Here is an 18,383-nt window from a genome sequence, read left to right as displayed (position 1 = left end):
AGAAATTAGGTACAGAAATTTGTTTTTGACTGATTAGTAATAGACACCTGCATATTATGCATTTTTAGCAACTTGCTGAAATGTTACACTTTTCCTTATTTGTTAGATGCGTCAAAACGACTGGTTTTAAACTTGCATTAACATGCAACCTGAAATTTTGATGATGCAGATGCAACCTGAAATTTTAATGATGCAGATACCTAACTGCATTTTGCTCCTTGAAAGCCTAGACCATCAGATGCATTCGACGGGTTCGACAAAAAACTCGATCCAGAGAGTAAAGTAAAATGCAGCAAAGCCATGAAAGTTCAATTTGGTAATGCAGAAGGAGAATCTACCAAGGGAAAACTACCAGTTTACCAAGGCAATTAATTTAGATGGGAATTCCTTTATGATGGATGTATATAGCTAAATGTGGATTTGTAATAGTCTCTTCCAAATTTCCAATTCGACTTCAAATATATTAAAACCCTACTGTTTTGAATTTTACATCAGCTTTGATTTGGTGAATCCGCTTTCAAAGAGTTTGTTTGCCTTGAGATTTACTCATGTTTGCCCAAATCTTATGGTGTGCCTGCTTTGTTCTACAAAGTAGCGCCATCGGGATTTAATTATATTGAACACCTATAACTTGTTTGTCCATTTCCAACAGAAAATCTTATGTCATCTGGTGTGTCCACCTTTTTGGATTCTACGTCCACGCCACATTAACAAACTAACAAAATTTGCAACGGACTAATGATTCTAGCTATATAAAATTTACAAGACTAAGAATCTAATAAATTTGAATTCGATGAACAAATTTAAATCGGGTTTCCAGTTTAGGGAGTAAAATGCTCCAATTTTGAGACCCCTGAAAAATAGAAAGCCAAACACAAGTGACCCTCTATCATAGTAGTGGAAAGGAGGATTGTCCTTGCATCACAGCTTGGATTTGAACCACGTCGGTCCTAATCTAACAAATTTACGGTTTGACCAAAAAAAAACCATGTTCTGCTACTGCTAGTTTAGTTTTGGTGCTTCTGGTTATTGCGTTTCAGCCACTGAGCAGCAATGTACAGAAGTAGTGATGGATAGAGCAAAGAATCTTTAAATCATGACTTTTCGACATAAACGGCCAAGCCTGTGAATTTTGGCTTGCTTGTCAATTCCTTGAGCAGGAAGCACCACGACCTTTTTCAGTAAAATATATAATTACCAAGACCCAGATATCGATCAACCCCTGAAACTTCCTTTATTCTGTGCTAGCTTCTGTTCTCACTTCAGTAAATAAATATTCATCAAAAATTAACTCAGACATATTTAGTACGAGCATTATTTGACTCTTTACCACTAAGAAAGATTACAAATCGAAAACTAACACATGTACTAAATTAAAATCATAAAAGGAAAAGTTTCTATATACCTACATGCACTCCCTAATTTATATACTTACGAAGACAAAACTCATCATATGTTAAGAGTCGATTATTTTCCTGTAAACCCACATTTTTCCTTTTTCAATCTTCACATTTTAACAGAATTTTCTTTTCATTTTTGATTCTTGGGTGGGGGTTTAAATGCATGCGTAGAAGATGAAACGCATGCACGTTATAGTTTTGGCAGTTAAAAATAAGATTATCAAGTGGTCCTTGCTACAGAGGTGTAATCATGACAGTTTAGTGCAAACTGGTAAAGACAGATGTGGAATGAACCCCCACTACAAAACAAAAATCATGGCTGCTCGTCTATTTTACCTGCCAAACCTGTAAAAACTGACTCGAGCTTTCCCAGTCTGTTAAACACCAGAGAGTTAAAAAGTAAAAGCACTCACAGTAACTTTTTCAGGATAAATCAATTGCCACGACTGGAAGTCTGGAAGAACAGGAGGCTTTTGGAATTCAATCATAAAACACCATTGTTTTTCTTTCTGTTTTCTTTGCATTTAATAACAAAAAGGATGTAAGAAGATGATTATTTTTAGCCTTTTCACTTTCATTCAGTCATCATATATATATCCCTAATTCCTAAACAAATAAAGAATCACGAATAATTAAAAAAAAAAAGTCTTCTTGTACTTTCCACTTGGCGAGTTCCGATTGGCTGAGTTCATCCTGCAAGACAAAAGTTTATAACTTTACGTAAGTAAAAGCTCAAGGGAAATTTAAATATTATTTACTGTAAGCACAGAAGTAAAAACACTTTTTAACACAATTATAGTACCTAATTAATGTGGGGTAAGTGCTTATTAACTGGATGACCAAATAATGGAGTGTTGTTTCTGACTGCTGAAACTGATTTTTTTACTGCTACCAAGTTATGAAACCAACTGTAGTTACTGTACAATTTGCTGTTCATGTATGAGTTAACAGACCAAAATTGCAAAATTAGCACCTGCTAAGAGAAGGTAAAATGGTCAAATTAGACAAACTAACCCTTCAAGGATGTACAGAAAAAAGCAAGAGAAAAAAGTCAATTAAAAAAGGAAAAGAAAAGAAAAGAAGAGTTACCTTTTTCGGTTTGTGGGCTAAGGGAGTGTCTCTATCAACCCTACAAGTATGTTCTTCAAAGTGATTCCCGCCTGCAACTGCAACTGGGGACCAAATTCTAAATAAGACCAAGAAATAACCAAGATATCCATACTTGTGAAGAAAACAAGAGGATTAAAAAATTTGGACACTTTCAGGTTTACTAAAAGAGGCATTATTCCTCTCATTGCATGAGTTTTCATTTTAGGCATATCCAATAGGATCAAAATCTATGGATTGAACCGTCTGACGGGAGAAATGCTAAAGAGTGACACATGAAATGAAACTACAGTGAAAAAAGGGTTGATTTGATTGCGGAACCATACCAAGAGAAGAGTTGGAACTTGTTCAACTAAAATCTCTAGGGTACATCAGTGTATGATGTACAATGCTGAATTTAACGGCTAGATGTGGGGTCAAGAATCCAAGGGAATTTAAAAGAATTCCTAATTTAATAGGTATTGGGAACCTTAGGAACAACTCAATTATTTAACTAAACAAAACCTGCAAGTGAGACATACACTCAGATGACCATGTGATTTTGTATTGCAGGCATGACACGGACAGAACAAACAACAGAAAGAGAGCATACCTAAATGCAGGACCGATGTGGGTCATCACTGTTCCCTCATCCTTCAGAAAAAGTTTAGCTCGGTATATCCATGTGAATATGGAAGAAGCTCCTCAACTTCTACCCTAGAACTAGAATAACTCATGCTTTTCTTCAACCGGTTATGGCTTGATTCAACCTCAGCCCAAAATACGGCATAAACTGGTCTGTGATCTGAGAACCTAGATTCCCCACGGACATACGATAATTGCTGGAGACCTTCACCATACCACAATATTCGATCACACCTTCACAGATGAAAGGTTAATAAATTAGCAATTCAAAATTTTGGATGATCAATCCATTTTTATTCAATGTACACTTCATCTTCCATTTTATTCATCCATAATTCTCAGTAAAGTAGGGAAGATGGTCTTACCAAGCAGGTGTTCGACGTTTCTCCTTTGGGTGCATATCATCCCCTGCATATCTGTCTGAATTTGTTGAATACTTGTAAGTTGGTGGAAAATAAATCTTCCCCTCATTCCAGCCCCCAAAAACACGACCTCGTTTCTGCTCTATCCGTAACTGTTGCAAGAACTAATGTCAATTGCCTAATGAAGTAGTAAGAATGGAAGCAAGGATTTTAAAACAGAGAAGAAACATAGATAAGTATATTGAAACATGCCTGGTCATTCTCTAACAAGGCCCTCCAGTTTTGCATCTCAACTAACGCTTTAGCAGAGCGGTAAGAGAGGGAAATTCGATAATTTAAATCCCCAAGCCAAATAACACGACTAGAAGTCAAGAAAAAACATAATTAGAACAAGTGGCATATACCAGCAGCTGAACGCCTACAACAAAAGTATGCAATCAATGGTAGATAAGGTAAACAATTACTCATGCTCCAAGATTGTTTCTGGGGATTTCAGCGCGCCAGAGCCCTTAACTTTTGGAAATCTAGTCTTCCGAAGGATCTCCATGACATCAGAATTCCTTCTTAGTTCATCACCCTCCTTTTGTCCAGAGGTTAAATGAGTACAAACAAAGCAAAAGGTCGTATCGTGCAAAGACATGCTCACTGAAATGGATCCCTGAAAATCCAAACAGAAAATTATCTTTGTTATTTACGATTGAAAAATACATCGAAAAGAATCAAAACAACCATAACTAAGTGATTCAATACCTTATTTCCAAGATAACCCATTAATCCTCTTCCAACACATGATACTTTCATGTCTTTCACAGAATCCCTCAGTTCACTCCTGACCCATACTGTGAGAAATATGCCAACCATTTGCTTGCTTGCAACTAAGTTATACCTCGAATGCCCCGGCATTCTGTATCCATCATTGGATGCAGATCCGCCGTAGGACATTGGTGAGAATAAAACAGTACTTGGTGAATCGCCTGGTCCATTATCATCATCAGACGATGCCCATCTAGAATAGTCACTCGGTCTAGAATAGTCACTTGGCCTTGAGTAGTCACTCGGTCTTGAATAGTCACTTGGCCTATTACCCCATTTGAAATTGGGATCGCAATCACTTGGCCTCTGACCATAATCACTTGGCCTCTGACCGTAGTCGCTTTGCCTGTGACCATAGTCGCTTTGCCTGTGACCAAAGATCACTCGATCACAAACACTGAACCTTCGATCAAGTCGAGGTTGTGTGATAGAAGGGTCATTCTCCGTTCTCCAGCTGTGGGTTGCTTGAAATGATCGACGTTGGAAGAAAGACGAGTTCTTCTGCCTAGCTGATCCCTCAAAATCAGCATGTAGTTCTACAATTGGCTGTGGGATGGGAGATGGTGTATAGCACCCACCACCCCCACTGGTCCCGGGAAGATTGTTTAAGGTCTTCCGAATGAGAGCCAACCATTTCTTTGCTGGGCCATTGTCTTCTGCGCCCAGAACATTACCAGCATTTAGAGGAACTATCTCTTGAAACCTGAAAGAGAGAAGTATAGGTGTATATATGAGAAACATGCCTATAATTAGAGTTTGTTCTGAAAGAAGATGAGATTAAAACAGCGAAATCATACCCAAGAACATAAATATCCGCAGGAGGTGAGGCGTGAAGCCAATCACCCAGTTTCAGATTACTCGGAGGAGATCTTCCGGCCACATTCCATGTAGCAACAAAAATGCTGCCCCAATTCAAAAGAGAAAAACTTGTAAACAACACATTAGAGATCCAAAATACTTCATAAGAACAACATTGTAAAAGAAGATATATAGACATTTTACCTATGGTTCTCTACATCTATGATTCGAGGATGATCGAGATTCATTTTTCGCCTACGAACTTGCTCTGTGTTCTTGCTAAACTTTTCTGTCTTGCTTTTCTTAATTGTGCACGGTTCCCTCTCTGAGAAACTAGTCCTGTATTCAACCTGATCACCTCCTGAAGAACAAAATTATTGGAATTAAATGTATTTAACCCCAAGTTGAAGTATTAAAATATGAATCAGAAGAGAGGTCAATAATGCCAAAGAATTAAAAATTTTCATATATACAAGCCAAAACAGATGGGACAATTATGCAGTAACAGAATAGAAATACAAAACAGAACAGTGGCATTGCTGAGACAAAAACTCCAATTATCCAAAGCTATTAGTTAAATCGATTTTCTGTACTTAGATTAAGATTATGTCACCAGAAAACCCCAATAATTATATAATAATAGCAATACCAATCGTATGAAAAACCATTGGAAAAGACGGGTTTCTACCTCCATAGTTAACATCATCTGCCTGAAAGTCCTCATTTTTGCTCTTGATATTGAACCACTTTCTGACCATTTTCTTTGACCATGAGAGCTTCACCAAACAACAAACAAAGAATCAACAAACAATTCCCAGAAATCAAAACATAAACAAATTCATAAATAATCCAGGAAAATAATGCTTTTTTTTTTTTTAAACAGAATTAGAAAGTGAAGAAAAAAACCGTGCTTTTCTTGGAATTCTCAACTCTCATTGTTTCACTATTACTTCATACAGCTTCTGGGTTTATTTTCTGCTTCCCCAAATATGAAAAAAGTTTACTCCTTTAATCCTAAAACTCTAAAAACAATCCAGTAATCTGCAAATATTGGAAGAAAGAGAGGAAACTGCAAATGGGTTTTCTTATTTTTGGCCAATAATAAATGGGTTTTACTGTTTTGGTGTAGTTGCGCTATTAAACGCACTCAATGGTGATGTGTAGGCTCAAAGAAGGAAAACCCAGAAGAATATGAAGGCTCAAAGACTGGTGAGAGAGAGAGAGAGAAGAGAGAGAGAGAGAGAGAGAGAGAGAGCGCTTTAATGCGTGGAAGTGAGATGAGATTCTGAATTTAGAACAAGACAATGCGGCAGACAGAGAGAGAGGAAGAAAGAAAAAGAGAGCCCCCTTCTCTCTCTCTCTTTGAACCAAAGCGCCTCGTTCTTGGTAACAACAGCAAAGTATCGAACTTGAACAGTATAAAGCAATGGGGGAAGAGAGAGAGTGAGGAATGGGGGGAGAGAGAGAGTGAGGAGTGGTGAGAGAGAGTTAATTCTATTGAGAAATATTTAACCCCAAGCAATTAGCACAAGGAAGGCCCAACAGAACGGGAACCGGGCATGTTGTTTAGTTTTAAACTTGTGAGCAGAAACGACCCGGTCAGCAGAAGAATGGCTGCCCGCGGTCAGCAAAGTGAAGGGCAGGTTTTGAGATCCAGACATGTACAGTAGGCACTAGAGGGAGAGGGAGAGCTGTATCCTTCTGCACCATTTGGTCTACCCATCAAAGTAAAAGCAGTTTAAAGATGGAAAAAGAGAAAGCAGTGTTAATATATGTATCTGCTGTGGTCGTTACAAGTACTAGTACTATATTTGTTTATTTTTTTATTTTATTTCTTCTTTTGCTGGCAGAGATTTTTTTTTTTTTTCCTTTTTTTTTAGTCAAAAGAAATATTTTGTTAGATTAGTCACCGACGAAATTCGAACTCACGTCATCATGTAAGAATTCAACATATTTTCACCACTATGGTAAAGGATCACTCGCACTCGCAAAGAATGTTTGGGGTTGAACAATTTTTTCTTTTCATCAAATGCTATTATCTATACTAAAGGGAAGAGAAGTGCTTAGCCTCACAACGGCCTAACAATAATATGATTCAACATTTGACGATAATCAAATCTAAGACCTCTTACTTACAAGTGAAAAATGAATAGTATTACACTGTAGTACTAAGTGCTCTCGAAGAAATATTGTATTGATGATATTGGTAGCTACTACATGGTTTTTTGTTTTGGTGAAACTGTTGCGTTTTGGAGGTTTTGGAGGCATTCAACTTTAGCAAATGCATAAAATCTCCACGACAACTTCATTTCTTGTCCTCTATAGGTTTTTATTTCTAAAGTTCCAATCTTTAATTTTTGGAGCAATATGCATTTGTCATATGTGTGATTCTCTATGTTATTATATATGGAATGATTGTGGATGTTGGTTTGGGAGAATGTTGATGACCAATTTTGGGGGTTTATTAGCTCAAACTAGGTTCTGTGTCCTTGGAAACATATGCGGGTGTCCCAAATCTAAGGTGTTGGGGGTGCCCTTTTTTGTGTGCCACAATGGATGTTGGGGTTCCCTTTTTAATTTTTTAGAAGAGGTTGGTGAGTTTCTCTAAGCAATATTTTTCACTTTGGTTTTTACATTTGATTGGGGAGCTTTCCACATGAAATGTGCTTCCTAATAACTATTAGATTTATAAATGTTGAAGACTCTACTGTATAGTTAAGAATATTAGGGTCTGTTTGATATTCTACTTGAATTCAACTTTTTAAACTCAAAAACAATTTTCAAGTTTTAAGCCTTAAAAGCTTGTTTAGTAAGATTATTTTCAAAAACTAAACTCAATACTAACTCAAAAATAAAGTATATTCTCTAAAAACATAAAAAATGAGTTTTTAGAGTTTTTAAATTTAAACTCATTCCTTTATTTTGTCCCCCTCCTCCTCCCTCACTCCAAATCTATCTCTCTCTCTCTCTCTCTTTTTTATACCTTTTTCTTTTTTCCTTCAATCCGCTCTCTTCGTTCTCTCATCCGATCCTCTATCTTCTTTCTCTTTCTTTCAATCATCTATTACTTTCTTTCTTCCTCTCTCCTCTTTCTCCCTCTCCTGCGACTTCCTCTTTTTAGATCTCTTTGTCTAGTTTAAGTTTTAAGATTTAAAAAATGCAAATCACAAAACAATCAAGTTTTTGAGTCTTAAAGATAATTGTTTTCAAGAAATGCTTTTAAGAAATATTTTGAGAAATGATAAAAATTTTCAAATAAAATATCAAACAGACCCTTAAATTTTCGTTTCGAGGAAAAACAAACTTGAACCTATATTTCCTTTAAACAAGAAATAAGTTACCAATAAAATCCACGACGAATCTTTACACCAAACATATCAACATGTAATTGAAAAATGATCACCGCATGAAAATTTAGCAAACGAGAAACATCATAACGTAGGACCCATTTTGTTGGATCTCGCATGAGCACGTGATAAGCGAGGACTTCTTTGATTAGAGACTTTGAAGAGATCCCTCCTCTAGCATATTTTACTATTTTACTATTACATATGTATGATTTTTTAAAATATAAACGTCATTATTGTATTTAATCAAATTAAATGCCATTTATTAGTTTCTAGTTTTTTTTATTTTTTATTCAAACCCTAATTGGTACACTCTTGCCATTTCGAGATACAATGGAACTATAAGAATGAAGTAGAATGAAGTAGAAAGCGTAGATAGTTTTTTTAAAAGTACGATATTCATTAAGAATGATGTAGAAAACGTCTAAAGTGCCTAAGAAACATTTAACAGGGCTACACCAATTAAGTAGTATATGAATAGGGATTTTGAGCAAATGTGGTCACACAAAGTGGACTTCTAGCTTGATGTGCCCGTCCGCCCACGCCAAGCTCCAGCTCTTCTTGAGGATTCAACGAACCATGTTTGAAAGCCGTATTTGAACAAAAACAAGGTCTTCTCAAAGTTTGAAGTCTTAATTGGTTATTTAACTCTTAGTACCCATGACTCCATAAACATCCAAAGGCAAAGAGCAAGACTGTCTCTTATATTTTGTATTCGTTGTTGCAAATCCTCATGATTGTAATTGGGTCTTAAGCCATTGTTGAGGGGCTTACTTTTTAATGTTACAAGACAAAATCTAGTGAGGAAACGGCGGAATAATTGTTGTTGGGGGTACCACAATGGTATAAAATCACATCCACCCACGTTTCGATGGGTAATCCTTAATCACTTCATTAGCCTCCACTGACTAAATTCAGTTTTTATGATGACAATTTGGTCCCAATTCCCAAATACATATGCAAGATTGGAACTTGCACACAAATGCATTGTCTCCTTTGAAGTCCCATAATAGTGTGCTTTAAGCTACAACCTTTCAAGATTTCAACTCTAACAGGGACTGTTGAGAAGGAATCCTATATTGATGAGAGAAAAGTTTTTGTATGAGTTCATAAGTAAGTTGGGTTACTTTCGATATAACTAATTCATTTTATAGTGAAACCTCAATTTTCTTCGAGAACACCTCTTTTTTCAATGTGGGGAGAAGAAACTGGAGCACTTTTGTTATGACCCTTTCAAGAAATTTAAGTTGGATTGTTTATCCCTTTTTTTGTTCCTACGGAGAAAACATAAAGTTACACAACTACCACTAAAAGCTTATAAAAAAGAGAAAATTTTAACTGTCTGCCACACTGATATAATATGAGGGTGAACGAAAGAGTTGGTACAATCCTAACTCAGAGTATATCATCAAAATAAATACACATTTAACAAGTGTTGAACTGTTACATCATGTAGCGGTGAGAAAGAAATTACAACATCATCAAAATTAAAGAATCTGCTTCTAGTAGGCCATGAACTAGATTAGAATCATTCTCAACGAGTCCATAAGAAGTGATCCTATTTTTTTCATCGGTGACCGATCTGGCAGAAGAACTCAAAAGATAAAGAAGTATCGTTAATTTCTTCATGCTCGTTCCAAGTTCGACATTTGACAAAAATAATTTGCAAGTTTTAAGCTGGTGATAAATAATATGCTTAATATCAGCAACAAAAGTGTGCCACCAAATTCAACTCAACTCTGATAAAGAGTGCCATTAGTTTTTGCATGTCTACGTAGCATTATTCGAAAAAAGTTTAGACAATATTTTTTTCTTTTGAGAGAAAATAACCTTAATACCTAGATTTTCTGTTTCCGCCATTATACACTCCGTACCAAGTTTTAAAACATGAAATAATGAGTGGACTTCCATTTTTTTCATCAAGGTTAATTATCTAATCAGCATTAAATCATTAATCTTGATGAAGTGTTGTGTTTGGTGAATTATGTGCTTTTGCTTTTGTATGCAAGTTAGGACGACATTGTTATTGTTTTTGGTTTGCTTAGGCTAATGTGGGTCTTATGAAATGATTTGAAGCAATAACGAGAACAAAGTGAATATTGAATAGTGCAAAGAAATTTGTGAAAGTGAGAAGGATTGTATCAAAGACAAAGAGCAATGGGGCCATCCTTTGCAATTGACCGATATCTAAAGGGAAAAACAAAAACTTGACAAGTGACCCTACTAGAATTCCAAACATACTCCATTCTTGTACACTTTGACAACCTTGACGATTCACGAAGAATCTCATGAAATGGTATCTAACAAAAATCATATTGTTTTGATTCAATGAGGGCGTTATGAAAAGGGAAATTTGGAAATGCATACTCATCAAATATGCGCCATTACAAGAAGAGAAAAGGATGCTAGCTAGTATACAATGTCTTTTTGTCCATACATTTGGTTGCTTGTGTGCAAATAAATGATGCAATAGTTATTTACTTGTATATGTTTATATTATTTATTAAGCCAACTTCATTATCAACTAAAATTCTTTAAAATACAATTTTAACCTTTTATAAATAAATGAGCAAAAAAAGATAATTACTAAATCATGAGTATTTATTTCAAACCACAACAAAATTAATTTCTCTTTTATTTATAGAAAAATATCAATTGCTTAAAACTAAAAAAATTAATAATGAAAAAATTCTCTCATTCTAAAAGCTTTCTTCCACTACTATCTCAACTTCAATGCTAGTATTTGTTGGAAACTCATTTGACAGGGACCTCCTTTAGATAAGATGATAGTCTGTGAACTCAGTCGGTAGTGGATTTAGCATTCTAATATTGGGAAGTCGTAATCATGATACAGTAGACGTTAGTTAGGTGACGAACTGGGGCTTAGCGTTTATGCGCTTAAGTAGAGGCCTTGGTAAACTAGTTTTATTATTTAATATACAACATGCAACAATCTCATAAATTTTGGTTTAATATTTTAATGAATTTGACACTATGAGATGAAACTTCAAGTGATTACGAGTTCGTAGTACTTTACGAAATAGTATTCAGAGGACGTATGAATTTATAGTGAATTTAAAAAAAATTAAATAAATAACGGTATCAAACATATGGTATAAAAAATATTGGTTGAATATTACACCATTCCTTTATTAATTAAATGATAAGTAACACAATCTGAATGGATAACAATTAAAAAAGAAAAAGAAAAATGGGGAGTTCGTCACATGGGAAGTGGAAAGAGAAAGTCTTTCTTCTTTGTTGGAACTAAGGTCCAAGAGCAGTATAGCCATGGTAGTCTTCTCTGTATTCCTCTTCGTCTGAAATTAAATCTTTCTTCTTAATTCAAAGCTTATGTTACACAATCATGGTGGTCTTCTCTCTTCCATCACATGCCCAGACCATTGGGTGATCCTCAGAGGTCCTCACAAGCGCTTCTTCAGAGTTACGGGTGGTCTCGGGATCACCCAAATCCATGAATGGATCTGTCTCTGGGCTTAACCGTCAATGTAATATGATAATCCGATCAAAATCCTTCATTTTTAGGACCCCATAAAAAAAATAAAAATAAAAAACACAACACATATGTTCTATTAATACATATTGTGATTGTGTAAATCCTATGGAGAGATAGATTAGGAATCCTTTGAGATCTAGAAGATCTTTCCTAATAGACTTTGTATTCCTCGGATAGCAAATTTCTTTCCTCCTTATTACTATAAATAAAGGTACAATGATTGAGAAATTAATACACAATTCTCAAGCCTATTCTCCACTCTCTTCCTCTCCATGCCGCACCTCTTGGTTAAATACAGGCCACAACACAACAAAAGTTCTATGATTCTCTGTAGTGTAGGATACTTTGAGTTTTCTAACTGTTAGATCTTCATTTTATATTTTAAACAAATATTTAATGACTAAAACATCTTGAGTATCCTATATTCTAGGGTACCGTGAAAAATCTCAAAAAACAAATCAATGAAAGAAAAAACTATTTAGCCATCTAAAAAGGGAAATTGGAAAATTAACTAAAATTTGGACCATGAATAACCATCATAACTTTTCATAATTATAATCAAAATATGACATGAAAAATACTGCAATACCTTTCTTAACTAAAATTATTACAAAACTATATGTTTTCCATGGTTGGGAGGCCATCTAAAAGCTTTCGTGGTTTTTTATATCATATTTACTTGAAAGTTGTTTGATCATGGTCCAAATTTATAATGGTGGTTAAAATTCTATCATGGTCCAAATTTTAGCTAATTTTCCAAATTTCCCATCTAATAAGTGCAATACAACGAAAAGTTATATGGGTTCAAATAAAATTTCCGTATTTGCAATGAGCACTTTGATGTTCATGAATTGAAATGGTCAAGAAACTTTTCAATTTTGTGAATTTGATAATAAGGATCTGTATATTGGTATTTGGCTACAATACTTCCATGTATTTAATGTAATTGTCATCTCAACAGTTAGATGGTGATTTGATCAAATACATATATTCACGTGAATTACATCTAACCATCGGACTGTGATTGTACTAAATTACATGTAATTATTGTAGTCATTCCCCACCACGGAAGGCATACATGTGTTATATTCTATAGTGATGATCTACCGACGCCATAACCATAAGCTATTGATGTCTCGATATATGTGAAGGGCATTTTTGTAATTTTATGATATTTTATTTATTGTTTTAGCAATTTTTTTCCCATCATTTTGACAACCATGATTTAATTTCTGATTAGTTTGCCCAATTTTTCTTTGTTTTTGCTGGTTGTCAAGATGATAAACGAAGGAAAATATGTTGTATATGACATCCAAATTGCAACAGAAAAGGTCCCACTCTACACCTTAAAATCAAAATGTTGATCGATGCTTATATAGAACACAAGAAGTTCGTGAAGTGGTATCAAGGGAGCACCACGTTCATGGATTCAGACGAGGCACTATGAATCCATGATTCTGAATAAAAAGAATGGTATCTGGGAGTTGATTGCATCTTAGTCCCACTCATTGTCTATGAGAGCAAAGGAAGTGGCCATAGACCCTTGGCAAATCCCTTTCATAGTTCCACTGAAAGCAACTGCTGAGAAAAATAAGTGATGAATTGATTATATTTCAATTAGCTCCATTCACTCTGATGTTATATGCTTGACAAGTGAAAAGCATTTCTATTTAAGGAAGAATCCCCAATTATCATTGATGTGTTCAAATTCGTCATGAAATCGACAATACGCTCACAATGGTTGACAATCATTCACACGTAACAAAAAATGCAGATTAAATTAGACACAATTAAAACTTAGTCAAAACAAAATGGTTATAAAATTAACCTTGAAGCTTTCTACCTGATTAAAAATGGACATAACATTATGATTACCTGTCTTCTGAAGAGTAAATATTAAAGGGGATAGATGTCCGCAAAATTGTATGACTATGACTATGAGAGGAGATTTGCATTGCATTATTTCAGTAAGAGTAAATTATAGTAATGATCCCTTAACTTTAATCAAATTAGAACAATGGTCTCTCAACTAAAAATCTATTACCATTGATCCCTCAACTTATCAAAATGTGTGGCTATAGTCCTTTTCATTAATTTCGTCAAAATTTTGTCAAAATAAGTTATGTTGAAATAACCATTTATATAATTAGGGTCCATCAACTTATCAAAATGTGTAATTATGGTTCTTTTCGTCAATTACGTCAAAATTTTTGTCAAAACGGTTATGTTGGAATGATTATTACTACAATTGAGTTAAAGTTAAGGGAACCATTTCTCTAGTTGAATTAAAGTTGAGGGACCAATAGTAATGAATTTTTAGTTGAGGAACCATAGCTGCACGTTTTGATGAGTTGATAGACTAATAGTAATAGATTTTTAGTTGAAGGACCATTACGTCAATTGATTTAAAGTTAAAGAACTATAACTACAATTTACTCTCCCAATAAAATCAGGTTCATGCAAAAATAGGTCAATAAAACATAAAGAAACTCGAGGGAATATTTAGTACTGCTGCAGCCTGCTTTTTCTTTTTTGTTTCCCAAATCACCCTCTTTGCCATGCCCTTGAATCTTAAGGCCAAATAATGCAGATTTACGAGGCAGTCAAAGGTATGCAGCAATTGATTTTTTTTTCCAAGATTCTTCATTGCCTTTCTTTTGGCCCATTCCTCTTCAGTCTTTTTCTTTCATGACATTTGTATCCGTTTTAAAGACATGGTTTTGTTCTTTGTTTTCAAAATGTGACAAAGCTTTCTCACATGTCATTATCTTTGGCAGATTCTCTCATCACAGAAACAAAGTTCATTTTACCTCTGTGTTTGTACCAAATATTATATATAACCATCAGATGTAGACCTCGCATACGTTTTTATCCCTGATTAAAGGAATTTATACTGGTATGGGGTGCGTGTCATCATTTTTTTACACAATTTTTTACACACGTTTTGTGGGCCTCACTATGTAATATATTTTAACAATTCGCATCGTTTATGTTTTAGAACATCATTCATAGACTATTTTTACAAAAAATTAAACAAATCCGAAATTATTAAGACTTTCATTTGTAGTAAAGAAAATATACGAATACGGTTATACAAAGAAATCATAAACCCATAATCTAACATTCATATGTTTCAAATTTTGGTGTTTTTTGGTAGCATGATCTTCGACAAAAGACTTAAAAGATAGACGGTTTGAATCGTTGAAATATCAAAAGTAATGTAAAAAATGGTGTCTGAGATCCATGTCTATTTATATTAAGAACAAATCCCTCTCCACATATATATATATATATATGTATATGTGTATGTATGTATGTATTTTCTTTTATTTTGAAGGAGATATGATATATGAGAATCAAAATGGGATATTTAATTATAGGATGGTTGCTTACAAGCCAGTCATGCCTGTATAGGGACGGGAGTGCATTTTTGCTTATCACCCTTAGGTGGTGGTGAGGCTTTCTATCTCATTGAGTAATATTTGATGAGTTTGATTTAATCCATCTATTGCAAAAATCTCAAAATTTAATATTTTGACAACAATCAAGAGGATGGCCGGGAGCACCTTAAGTGTGGTGAGCAAAAATATTCCTTAAGAATGTTAGTATTTTTAAAAGTAAATCAATCGAGGAGAAATACGTATACGTGTAGTGCATTAAGTCAGGCTCTCTCACCCACAAAATGTGGGATCCATCATAAAGAATTAATCATTTTCTTATTGCAGTACACAAACTATTTCACTTAAATTCTGTATGAACTCAGATTCATAATCCTCATAATGTGTGCACGTAAATCTCATAAAAGGTTTATATTAATCATACATAAGAATTGGTGTACATGGTGGAATATCTGAACTTTCTGTTGGTGTTTTCTTTACTTATTAGTTTTACTCTTAACTATATTCATGGAAACATGAAGTTTCTTCTGGCTATTTTTACTTCACGTCCATGAATAATTGGATAGTTATTCTGGACTATCTTTGCGATATTGTTCTTTTTTCTCTCTCTCCCCCAGTTTTCCAGAGTTTCCTTTTGTACATTCCCAGATCCGATTGTTCATTATTTCTGTAACTGTTTCCTGATTGGTAATATATACCTTTCACGAGATTTATGTCAAAAACTAGGGCATGGTCCAGACTACATAAATATATATATCAGGACCACTGTTTTTAGGGTTTTGAATAGAAAGAAATCATTTGACCTAATCTAATAAAATCATTTTCTGGAATTATACTGTCTATAATTAGTGTGACACTGATCATTCATCATAATTCATAATGTGTGCATGCTAATTTCGATCAGTGGGGGACTTGGCTGTAATTGACAACCAAGTACATCATTACATACTTGATTTCTAGACCTTACATACAAAAGAATATTAGAGACGACAACTATGTACACTTGTTACGGTGCCATTTAATTTTTTTACTAAATTCGAAAAGCAAAGGGGAAAAAAAATTCAGACATCCTAATATTTTTTTTACAGAATAATTCAATAACTCATTAAAGTAAAAACTCTCTTCTATCTACTATTTCACCTGTAATACTCTAATTGATTCATAATTATGGAACTCTTTTAGATCGAGCACCTCTCCCATTAAGCAAGCTTGAGTTTTTCCTTTATAAATATAGGGTTCGAAGCGCTACTAATTTTTTAGAAGTAAATAAGTATAATACATTACTTTGACACAAAATAACAAGTTAATACGATTGGATATATACGATTTGACTTGGTTAGCGTGCGATTTTAACTTAAGCTTAAAATTGCACACCAAGCCAAAGAAACATCGCATTCAGTTTAACTGTTTAAGCCTCAAACTCAAAATAGTATATCCGAATTGGACCAATCCATTAGTATTAATAATGTTGAGTAAATCTGAACATAAATGCGAAGAGATATATAGTTCAATCGTACGGTAGAATAAAATTATAAATTGGCTGGCTGAAGCACCCACTTGCATTACATTGACATTTGTGATAGCCGGTCATCTCTTCCTCGTCCAAAATGTGTATCAAATCATTAGGTTCTGACCATTTCATTAGTCTTGTCGTCCCATTAAGCTCCCTAACATGAGCATTCAATATGATTTGGCCCAGCTAATGGTTGGTATATGGATGGGATGGCTCTCTGCGTTTAGGCCATGAAATTGAAATATATACACACACAAAGGTTTTTATTGCAAATGATGTTTTAATTTTCAAGGAGTCATCAGTTTGATCTTTTCATTTCAAACATGGGACTACAATGACCAATCAAATTACGTCACATGTATTATATAAACAATTATTTTTAAAAGATTTAAAATTTGGAAAACCAATTAAGAAAAAAAAAAAAAAAAAAAAGCACAGCGGCCAGCCATCACCCCACCGCCCCACCCCCATATTTTCCCCTTCCTTTCTGTTATCTCCTTCTCTTTGAATGAAGGGTGAATCCAAATTGGACTTTGACATAACATTAAAAAAATAACAATAACAAGATTTACACAAACTTAAATGAAAAAACTCGCATTTTTTCATAATTATGTGGCGTAATGTGATTGGTTGTTGGCGTTCCATACATGTGCCACATAAGCAAATTAATAGAAATTTTAACGGAATTTAATGACAAACACAAAATTAATAGCCTTCTCCAAAATAAAAGACGAAATTAATGAGTTTGAAATATAAAAAAAACTAAGCTGAAGGCTTGTCAAAGCATAAAGACCACTTGTGATAAAATATATATATATATATATATATATATATATATATATATATATATATGGTCCTGTGGAGAGGAGAGAAGGGGCATATGGTTGATGTCGAAACATGGAACACTAGGATGGTCCTATAATTGCGACGACATGTCGGTAAAATACATGAAACTAAGTTTAGGAAAGTGATTTTCGCCACACCTTTTTATCTCCACTCGATGTTTATTCATGGCCTTCAAATAAGTTAAAAAAATAATAGTAAATATATGGGTGCAAAAATCGTTTTCCTTAACGAGCAATATACAATTGCCTCATGGCTAGAGTACCGAATAAAGGTACCGCAAAACCAAAGAAATAAGCTCATTTCCAATGAGTTAGAATGTAGATTCTTGCAGCCCACCTGGAGATGAAGTGGACTGTCTACAAACCATTCAGCTAAGAAGTGGGCCAGTTTGTTCATCCTTTTTCCGGGGATTTCCTTGTGCTCTCAAGGATTTGATCATTACACTTGACCTCCAAAATTTATTCTTCTAAAATTTTCAAATTTTCCCCTCAATGTGATTTATCTGTTAATTGAAAAAAATCGAAAGAAAAGAAAGAAATTGACCGTTGGCCGGAGGGTTCTGCTCCCCGCCTTATAATGCTCCCATCAGTTGTCACTCTTGAAACATCCGATTTGTTCTGTTTACTTTGTGACAACCGACAAGGGAGGTTAGAGGAGG

General features: G+C 34.5%; 1 protein-coding gene across 4 annotated transcripts; it reads right to left on the bottom strand.

Moving 5' to 3' along the window:
• Nucleotides 1-1,855: 1,855 nt before the first annotated feature.
• On the bottom strand, nucleotides 1,856-6,761 carry LOC103959245 (type IV inositol polyphosphate 5-phosphatase 7). Of its 4 annotated transcripts, none has more exons than XM_048584277.1 (12): nucleotides 6,011-6,761; nucleotides 5,793-5,880; nucleotides 5,309-5,465; nucleotides 5,104-5,208; nucleotides 4,244-5,009; nucleotides 3,958-4,151; nucleotides 3,746-3,854; nucleotides 3,497-3,645; nucleotides 3,100-3,365; nucleotides 2,490-2,566; nucleotides 2,203-2,376; nucleotides 1,856-2,093 (listed from the first exon to the last, which is right to left on the bottom strand). In XM_048584277.1, the coding sequence occupies exons 1-9, from the start codon at nucleotides 6,038-6,040 to the stop codon at nucleotides 3,143-3,145; spliced, it is 1,821 nt and encodes a 606-aa protein (XP_048440234.1). In that variant the 5' UTR covers nucleotides 6,041-6,761; the 3' UTR covers nucleotides 1,856-2,093; nucleotides 2,203-2,376; nucleotides 2,490-2,566; nucleotides 3,100-3,142. The 4 variants fall into 4 exon arrangements, with proteins under 4 accessions (XP_048440234.1, XP_048440233.1, XP_018505897.2 ...); XM_048584276.1 differs by having other exon boundaries at nucleotides 2,203-2,373; XM_018650381.2 differs by having other exon boundaries at nucleotides 2,490-2,572; nucleotides 6,011-6,758.
• Nucleotides 6,762-18,383: the final 11,622 nt, after the last annotated feature.

Source organism: the organism of the source record quoted next, unplaced genomic scaffold (assembly GCF_019419815.1).
Source record: "Pyrus x bretschneideri cultivar Hongxiangsu unplaced genomic scaffold, Pyrus_bretschneideri_v1 Contig21, whole genome shotgun sequence".
Classification (NCBI taxonomy): domain Eukaryota; kingdom Viridiplantae; phylum Streptophyta; class Magnoliopsida; order Rosales; family Rosaceae; genus Pyrus; species Pyrus x bretschneideri.
The sequence above is the reverse complement of the archived record's forward strand: the minus strand, read 5'-3'. Positions and strand labels throughout refer to the sequence as shown.

What these genes read in the sequence shown, in the direction of transcription:
- LOC103959245 (XM_048584277.1), bottom strand. Translation starts at nt 6,040, where the DNA reads ATGAGAGTTGAGAATTCCAAGAAAAGCACG. An exon ending in ATAGATGTAGAGAACCATAG is followed by an intron (nt 5,209 to 5,308) that starts GTAAAATGTCTA and finishes GAATTGGGGCAG; the next exon opens with CATTTTTGTTGCTACATGGA. An exon ending in GAAACAATCTTGGAGCATGA is followed by an intron (nt 3,855 to 3,957) that starts GTAATTGTTTAC and finishes CTTGACTTCTAG; the next exon opens with TCGTGTTATTTGGCTTGGGG.